The following is a 10,227-nucleotide window of genomic DNA, read 5'->3' as shown; positions in this document are numbered from 1 at the left end:
TATATATATATACATATATATATATATATACATATATATATATATAACACCCTCAATTATACTAATTCAATAATGATGAGCTTAAACAAACTAGAGTAAAGAAAATAGTAAAATTCTCATATCATACATCGCCATGTCAATCAAGAGCGTGGTTATCTCGATATGATTTTACTGTACCTCAATAGGAAAGTTTTCAAGATATATAACATCCTTAAATCTATTAATTCAATATCAAGGAGCTTAAGCAAACAAGGGTAAAGAAAACAAGCAAAATTCTCAGATCATATATTGCTATAGCATTCAAGTTACCTTGTTTGTGGACTTTCCTCGACAGGAAGAAGACGTTGAACGTTGGGTGGCATTTCAGAAAATGAAACTAAACTTCGCAAGTTACAAACATATATATGTGGGTCAGTGGGGGGTGTGTGTGTGTGTCAGAGAGAGAGGGGGGTACACACACACACATACACACAAACTCTTTACTAGTTTTTTTAGCCGATAGACTACGGTTAAAAGTGTTACATCGATTTCAGTACTTTTTTTCTTTTTTAGTTCTTATTCTATCAGCTAAACTATGGGAACGTAACAAAACTAACAACAGTTGTTGAGCCGTGAAAAACAAACACTAAGACACACACATACATACATATGAGTTTCCGTCAACTAAATTCGTTTGATCGGCCAGGGACTTACGAGAGACACATGTCTGAAGTAAAATGTAGTAGAACTCAATCAGAAACCACGTCGTCGCGAAAAATTCTAACCTACCATGCAGGCGTGGCAATATGATTAAGAAGTTTGCCTCCCGATCATATGGTACCTTGGGCAAATGCCTTTAATAATACCAAGCAATGAAGGTTCAGAACATGATTAAAAGCCAGAGATCCATATGTTTATATCATTATAAAAATACTTTTTTACTTCCACTTTTAGCCAAAATACCTTCAATTTCATTTTTTCTCATTTTTAATCGGAAATCAACAAATCTAAATGGTCAGAATAAAGCCACATAACTTACAACTTGTTGCTGATGAAATCTATGAAATATTTCCAGCTTCTAGAAACCCTTAACACGGGAAAATGTTTTGATTCGGGGACATTGACACACACATGCACACTCACACACAAGAGAGACAGACACAGATTTCATGAGCAAAAGAAAAAAGAAAGTAAATATTACACTTATACAAGTATTAGCTGACTACGTGCCGTCAATAATGACGGCTAATTGTAGTATTTTATACATAAATATGGTACATAATAATCACATACAAACATTCACATACTTCCCTTCTACACATATACTTACAAAGTTGAAACGCTGATTTTTTTTCCTCCCTTCCTTTCTCTTATTGCTATTATTTTCTTTCTCTCTCTCTCTCTCTCTCTCTCTCTCTCTCTCTCTCTCTCTCTCTCTCCCTCACTGTTGCTCTCACTACTTCTCCTTCACTGAATTACTATTTTCTCTCCTCCTCCGTGTCTGGTGTGATTCTGGACAACTATATACATACACACAACTATATATACAAATATATGCTCACAAATACACGGATCTCACTTAGTAAGCGAATTACTGCTTTCTTCACAGTTACTTTTTCTCTCGTCAATGACTAATTGTCTGCAGATTTCGCGCTCTTTTTAATTTAGTTCATATGACGTATTGTTGTTCTATTTGAAGAAACGAAACCTGTTATTTACTTTTATTTCTTGGTTTTTAAATTACGAAGTAACCTTAGATTAAAAAAAAAAGGGGGGCAAAAGTAAGGAATATGTACACTCGGTTAGGGTTAGGGGTTTTGTTACGCCAAAAACGGGTGGTGTACCTCTGCCAAAAAAAATCGAAGGCTGCCTGTGGGACATGAACCTACATAATCTGTAAACACGACAGACTTCCTAACCATTATATGATACAGAAATAACAATAAGTAATTGAACGTTCACTATAGGATATACATACATAATCGTTTGATCATACTGTTTATTTCAACACATCGGCAAAGTGAGCATCTTCTGGCAATGAAACCACTAGACAGCATATTACATCTAATCGGATCGATCTCTTCACCTCACCTGCACTTCAATACAGTGAAACTTGAAGTAGATAAAGCTACAAGGATATCACGGATGATACTGAATTAAAAAATATTTTAAAATCTGGGGTGGAAAAAACCATATGCTGCTCATGGGGCACAAAGCCACGTCTATATGCCATAGAAACCAGGAAACCGGGCTCATGAGCCTGGCTAGGCTTTAAAAGGGTGCAAAGAAAAAAAAGACTAATAAAATCCACAAGAAATATGGCGGTAAACTGCATATTGACCTGCGATGAGTACCAATGTCTCGCCCAGAACAATACAATAATGAAAAGAACAAAACCTATACATAAACTATCTGATACAATCACATGTTTCTATCTTAAACAACAACAATACAAATTCTTAAGGACACCAAACATATCCTCTATAACAAAGTTGGCCAGAGCACAGCAACAATAATAAAATCTCATCAAAATGATAGTAAATAAGGTTTGGAAAAGCAGAAGTATTCAACAAATAGTCAAAACTGGAACTTGAATGGGGGATCACAGAAATATTTTTACATTCGCAGATAGAAAGACTTGAAAATTTTTATTAATAAATTGTTCTTGTTCTGTTTCGTTAATATAATCTATCAACCCATATTTGTTATCAATCATATAGGTATTTTCATTTTCCCATATGCAAACAATGTGTGTGTGTGTGATCATTTAACGTCTGTTTTCCATGCTGGCATAGGTTGGACGGTTTGACAGTTTTGGTACAGTTTCTACAAGTAGATGCGTTTCCAAACGCCAACCACTTTACAGAGTGTACTGGGTGCAGCACCTGCAAGCTTGCAAGACAAAGACCTGTCAGCTGAGAGAGGAATTGGAACCAAGAGATTAGAGTATGACGGAGGGCCAGAGGTAGACCTCTTATTATTGAGGAGATATTTGTCTATCTCAAAAGGACAAGGAACACGAGAAAGAGATAGGCCTGCCCACATGGAACAATGGAAGTAGTAAAGAGGAGATAGGGGAGAATGTTCCATAAGAGTGTAATGGGAAATGTTAAGAGATAACAAGTAATGTTGAGAGGCATTGGAGTGGCTGGGAGGTGGGTATGGTACATATGTGATGGCATGGAGAGTGGAAGGGCCTGCAGTAGGTGGTGGGGGAGTTTGATAGAGCACAGAATTATGTGTGTAAGGGGGAGCATGGCCATAAAAGACAATCCTATATGTGTGGTCAGCCACAATTTTACTTAGCTTGACAGGTCTTCTCAAGCACAACAAATCAACAGGAATCTTGATCTCTTGTCATCTCCTCAGAGGGTCATTTCTCACCATTTCATCCCGTGTCTTCCTGTGTCTATTCCTTCCACAGGTTCTCTCCACAATGAGAGATCTTTAAGTAGCTGTCCTCATCCATACATCTCACATGGCCATACCAGTATAGTCTTCTCTCTTGCAAATTACATCTGATGCCTCTTATACCCAATTTTTCTCTCAAATCATTTACACTGGCATTACCCATCCAGCAGAGCATACTGGTTTCATTGCTTTCAAATTTTCACTGCTATGTAGCATAACTGTGCATACACCAGCATCGTACAGTCATGTTACTCTCACTACTTCTCCTTCACTGAATTACTATTTTCTCTCCTCCTCCGCATCTGACGTGATTCTAGACAACTATATATATATATATATATATATATATATATATATATATATATATATATATATATATATATATATATATATACACACACACACACAACTATATATACAAATATATGCTCACAAATGATACACTGATCCCACTAAATAAGTGAATTACTGCTTTCGCCACAGTTACTTTACCTCTCTTCAATGACTAATTGTCTGCAGATTTCATGCTCTATTTAATCTAGTTCATATGACGTATTGTTCTATTCGAAGAAATGAAACCTGTTATTTAGCGAATAACTCTGAAGGATAGGCCCTTTGTTATGAACAAAGGTAGTAACTCTCTAAACATTACCCAGATTGTTCTTATTCTAAAAATTATGCTTTCAGAGCTTCCTCTCCCACTGCTAACTTGGTTGCCTAGGTAATGGAAGCTATCTACAACTTCTAAGGATCTCCCTGGACATGTGAGGAAGTCTATTTTCTGTACATTTTAAGTGCTTATTGTACCCATACATTTTCCACATACAAAGACTACTTTCTCTGTTAACCTTCCTCTGATATCCCTGTACCTTTCATATCTCCATAGCTTGCACTGAGTACACTATATAGAGCTTCTACCAACACCTTTTCAACATATTGAGCAGGGTCATCTCCCTCAAGGGATCCTACTTACTAGGATTTTGGTCTTTGCTAAATTAACTCTAAGGCCCTTTGATTTCAGATCATGCTCCTACACCTGAAATTCAACCATAAGATCAGCATAGAGGAGCACCCAAGGGCAGCCAGTCTTAAATTCCTCTGTTATAGCCTAGAGGACTATAATAAACAAGAGGTGGGGTGAGGCTCGTTCCTTGGTGAACTTCTACTTTCCCACTAAATTCCTTGCTATACTCATTGCTGACCTTCACCTTACTGGATACTTCTATATATAAAAATATCCAGTAATTGGATACTTATATATTATCATCATCATTTAACATCCATTGTCTATGCTGGCATAGGTGGGCAGTTAGACCAGGGCTGGGAACCTGAGGTGCTGCACCAGACGCCAGTCTGATTTGGCATGGTTTCTATGGTTGGATACCCTTCTTAATGCCAACCACTCTGAGAGTGTAATGGGTGCTTTTACATGCCACCAGCATTGGTCACATTGCCTCTGTACAGCCCAAAGCTCAAATGGTGTTTTTTATGTGCTGGTTACATGACACTGACATTAGCCACACTGCCTCTATGAGGCCCAATATATAACTCTTTACTCTTTAACTTGCTTCAGCTCAGGAGCTGTGGCCTTGCTGGGGCACCACCATTAGCTTTGCTAAACCTTCACTGTCCCTATATGAAACTTCCTCTGATATGTGTCATTTAGTGAATGAGAGATCTTGATGCTGCTGCCCCCTCATCTGGAACCCTTGACAGGGGGAGACCCAGTTTCGTTTTGAAGACATCTACATCCACACCATGCAGGTCTCTCAGGCTTTTTGAAAGGATATTGAAGAGCTGCGGGCCCTTGAAACCCAAGCCGTTGCAATATCTGGTCCAGTGTTTTGATGGCGATGTTGGGATCTTTGGCACCATGCAGTAGTGCCCTGTTCTGTTGTTTGTACAACTCTCAATGCCAAAGTTTGGTACATGCCCTTCCAGTATTCTCCAGGTATTTATCACTGCATATCTTTCCTGCCTTCATTCTAGGGAGTAGAGTCTTAACTTTTTCAGCTTTTCCCAGTAGCTGACATGTTACATTGAGATGATTTTCTTTAGCTTCATTGGATTGTTAATTAACATTCCATTGTTAATTCTATATTGTGTGATGACCGTAGTTGAGAGCAGTAGTCTAAGAAGCTGAGGATAAATGTCCTTCAGAGGACCATCATGGTTTCCTGTTCTCTTATTTTGAAAATTTGGAGAATCCATCTGGCCAGCAATCCACATTATATTACCAAATTAGTAATATGCACCAGGAAAGAAGCATCATTACTAAGGCAATTTTTTTTTTTTTTTTGCATAAAAGTCAAAATTCACAAAAACTCTTTTTCAAAGTTAAAACCAAAAATAAAAAAAACTTTTTTTGTGAATTTTTTTTTAATGAGATACAGAAAAGAATAAATAAATTCACTGGTATGTATTTTTTGTGTATTGATTAAACCTAAATTTGATATATATTTCTGCTAGTTTTTAGTAGAGCATTGTATTGAACAACCACTTCTGAGCTTTCTTAGCACTTCCTATAGCTTGTCCTACCTTTCAATATTGAAAACTATTTGACATTATGTGTGTCCAGTCATTTGAACACAAACAAAAGTTGAGCATATCTGTATAGTTCTTCTAGAAGATAAATTTAGTTATTGGTGATTGATACCAACTGCTAATACTGATTATTTGCATTTTTTTTCCAATTCATGAAACAGGACTCTTTAAGAATGGAATTATTTATCATCATCCAATTGTAAGTGTTTTTACCTAGTTTTAATTCTTTGTGCTTGTTATTTAAGAATTTTAAATTCACCATCAAAAGTAAGTACTTTTCTTTGTTATTCTTTTTACTGTATGTAAATGTACAATATGCTAGCTGTTTCTCAATATTCCAATACATATTTTTTTATGCATTGTTTAAATTTTTTGTTAACTATTATATAAATTTTTATCTGGAGTTATTTGAATTGAATCATTTTCTTTCACTGTTGCTGGATCTTTTTGTGTGGAGTTATTTTGTCATTGCCTTATTGAGCTGTTTTTTTTTCCTATTTCAAGTAATTTTTAATTTTGATTATTATGTCTTTCTTATTAACTCAGATGCCAAAGCCAAAAACAAGTCAGAAAGGCAAAAGCCCTTGAACTTACAGATGAATTCCCAAAAGTGTGCCTCGTTAATGTCAAATGTCATAAAAGGCATTTTGTTGAATTGCATAGAATGAGGAAAAAGCATCAAAACTATCTTCAAAAGACTACTAAAATTGAACAGCCACCTATCAAACTGTTTAAATTTACTGAAAACAATAAACCTTGGAATGCAATGGTGACCAAAGCATTTTTGAGACCAACTTTTCTTCACAAAAGCTCACTAATCCAAGTTCAAGAAGTCTCATTGATTCTATCAATAAACCACTGCCATCTCAATCTACATGCCAAAAATATGTTGATATGATTAGTTTAAACACAGTTGAAAATTGCAAGAGCTGCATGGCTGATCAAAAGATATTTTTAATTGTTGATCAAATGAGACTGATAACAAAAAAATTATTAATGTACTTATTGATTCAGTTAAAAATCCTATAAAAACATTCTTAATAGAATGTTTGCCACTCGAATCAGCTCTAACTGCTACATTCGTTGCTCAGATCATCGATGATTTGCTAAAAAATATGGCAGTTCCATGAGAAAATTTTCTCCTACTAGTGTCTGATGTTGCTCAGTATATGGTAGCTGCTGGAGAAATATTGCAAGTTAACATACCCTAAACTCTCCCATGTAAGCTGCTTCTCTCACCTACTGCACAATTGTGCTCTAAAAATAAAGGCTTTCTATCTTGCAGATGATTGTCTGATTGCCACCGTCAAGGCTGTTACTGTAAAAAAACAAACACTGTCAGGAGCAATTCAAAACAATTGGATACCAACTCAGTCAATTGTGACCAACTGTGACAGCTAGTTGGATGCCTGAAATTACTATGCCAAGAACCATGCAGAAGATAAAAAAATTGTAGAGTTTTGAAGACAAAGACATATTGGTGCAGAGAGCGAAAGAAGCCGTGTGAAATACTAAGATCAAGACTGATCTCACCCAAATCTATTCAAAGTATCTGCAGTTGAAAGAGTTGATTTTAAAAGTCGAGTCAACAGCCTTCACTATCAATGATGCTTACAAAAGCCTCAGAGAATTGAAATTCAATGAAGACTCGTGTTACATCCTGAATTTCACTGATTTTAATTCAATAAAAACCAAATCAATTTGATAATTCAACTAATAAACCCCAACGTTTTACCCGCGGAATATGCAAATCTGAGACCATGCTAAAAAAATTCTTTGCGAAAAACAGGAATTTTCTGCCTACAAAAGTAAAACATTACATCATATTGTACTATAATACATTTCCACAATATAAATATTTTTTTTAATTGTTTTGATGATACTCTTAAAAGGTAAACTCTCTAATGTTTATGAATTTATTGATAATAACAAGGTTAAAATCTATCAATAAAGTTTTTAAAAATACGGTTAAACAAATATGAAAATAAGATTCAAATCAAGCAATTTTTAAGGTTAAAATAAAATGTCTTAATCATTACTCATGTCAATGCCCAGGTCATGCACTGATTATGATTTGGAGATTGCAATCTCTCTTGGGCCAATGCATCCTGTCTGCATTTCATTCAGCTTTGTGTGCTGGTAGCATGGGGCTTGGTATTTTCCAGCATTAAACTGCATATTATTAACCACCTGTATATTGTGTCCCAATTCCCATTGCAGGTGCACAATATTTCCTCGGAGAGACTTTTGTGTCATCTGCATAGCTAGCAAGGGTGGGTAACTGAGCAGCTGAGAGGGCCACTACGAATACCAGTGCCCTGTCGAACACCACTCACTATTTGTAATTCCTCAGAGGTAACTTCTATCTTTTAGAAAGTCGTGTAGCCACTCTCCAAGTTTTCTGTGTTGAGATCATGCAGTTTGTGACATATCATACTATCGTCAACTTTATCAAAGGTTTTTGCAAAGTTAAAACATATCACGTAAACATTTGAGTTGTTGAACGCCTAGTTGTAGTACTGTAAGAGATGTATCAGGCAGCTTCCACCTGGTCAAAAACTGTGCAGGGTGTCAGTCAGCAAGTCATTCCATTCAAGGAACATAAGTAGTTTCCTGCTATTATTATTCCATGACTTTCCTGATGAGTGAGGTCAGAAAGTTAGACCTATAATGTGGTGTTTCTGATTTCCTCAGTCTGGGGTGTTTCACATCAACAATCCTTTGTCCCAGCTGTTGGCTCATTTGGTGTATAAGGTTGTTTGATTCTGCTTCCCTCTTCTGCACTTCATGTCAGGTTGTTGGTTCATCCGGCAATGTGGAGAGGAGGATGTCTAGTTCCTTTTTGAAGACATCTACTTCCACCTTATGCAGATTTCTTAACTTTTGTGGCAGGGCATTGAAGAGCTGTGGACCTTTGAACACTAGACTTATTGCAGTACCTGGTCCTGAATTTAGATGGAGTGGATGGTACTTTTGGTACAATACAATGGCAGCCAGTTCTGGCATTTGTTTAACACTCAATGCCGAAGTTAAATGCTAGCCTTTCTAGAGTTTTCCATATGTAGATTATTGCATATGTCATGCCTTCACTCCAGGGAATAAAGTTGCAGTTTTTTCAGGCTATCCCTGTAGCTCATCCGCTGCACTGTTTTAATCTTTTTAGTGTCGTGGCATTAGACTGCTTCAAGCGCCACTATTCATTTGACACTGTGTGGTGACCATAACTGAGAGCAGTAGTCAAGGCGGCTGGGAACCAAGGTTCTCAGCATGGTCAACATAGTTTCTTAGTCTCTTGTCTTGAAGGACCTCAGTAGCCTTCTTACCACTTGTCTACAATTTGCTGCCATCTTGGTAATTTGCAAATAAAATGATGTGTCATTGCACATACTGATCCCCAAGTCTTTCACTGTTTGTGTCTCTGGGATTGTAGTGCCTTCAGGTCCTGTATGTGCAGGTTGTGATGAATTTGTGAATTGATAGTGCAGTGCTTGAAATTTTCCAGTATTAAACTGCATGTTGTTTACTTCAGCCCACTTGTATATTGAATTTGGGTCCCACTGTAAGCTTGTGATGTCATCTTGACTTTCTATTGCTTGTGATAACTTTGTATCATCAGCATAGCTGGCGATAGTGGCTGTCCGAGTGACCATGGACATGTCTAACAGAGCTATTATAAACAGTAATGGCTACAGAACAGTTCCCTGGGGGACGCCACTTAGGATTTGAGTTTCCTCAGAAAGAGCACCATTGGCTGCAACTACTTAACTTCTGTCTTTAAGGAAATCATGCAGTCACTCTCCCAGTTTACCAGCAATGCCAAGAAAGAAGACAGTAGTGGTACAGACATGTGAAGCAAATAGATGAGGACAGCTGTATAAAGTCACTCAATATAAATGGAGCTTGTGAAATAGTGAAGACATGGGACAGAGTAGTAAAGTCTGATCTCAGGACCTTGAACTTCAGAGATGACAAATGACCAGGGTGAGTGGCAACAGAGCTGAGAAGAGCTGCCCATCTCAGTAAAACTGTGATTGGGGAAGCTCAATATCCATATATCATCATCATCATCATCATCATCATCGTTTAACGTCCGCTTTCCATGCTAGCATGGGTTGGACGATTTGACTGAGGACTGGTGAAACCGGATGGCAACACCAGGCTCCAATCTAATTTGGCAGAATTTCTACAGCTGGATGCCCTTCCTAACGCCAACCACTCAGAGAGTGTAGTGGGTGCTTTTACGTGTCACCCGTATGAAAACGGCCACGCTCGAAATGGTGTCTTTTATGTGAC

At 37.2% G+C, this 10,227-nt stretch overlaps 1 protein-coding gene across 2 annotated transcripts in view; it reads right to left on the bottom strand.

Annotated features, from left to right (window-relative positions):
- LOC106880662 (E3 ubiquitin-protein ligase RNF31) overlaps window positions 1-370 on the bottom strand; it is a 54,230-nt gene extending 53,860 nt beyond the window's left edge. For both annotated transcript variants that reach the window (XM_014930710.2, XM_014930711.2), the window contains exon 1: window positions 310-370. In XM_014930710.2, the coding sequence (XP_014786196.1) occupies window positions 310-362 (53 nt within the window). In that variant the 5' untranslated portion in view covers window positions 363-370. The remainder of the gene's footprint in view (window positions 1-309) is intronic.
- Window positions 371-10,227: the final 9,857 nt, after the last annotated feature.

This window comes from Octopus bimaculoides, chromosome 1 (assembly GCF_001194135.2).
Source record: "Octopus bimaculoides isolate UCB-OBI-ISO-001 chromosome 1, ASM119413v2, whole genome shotgun sequence".
In the NCBI taxonomy this organism is placed as follows: domain Eukaryota; kingdom Metazoa; phylum Mollusca; class Cephalopoda; order Octopoda; family Octopodidae; genus Octopus; species Octopus bimaculoides.
The sequence above is the reverse complement of the archived record's forward strand: the minus strand, read 5'-3'. Positions and strand labels throughout refer to the sequence as shown.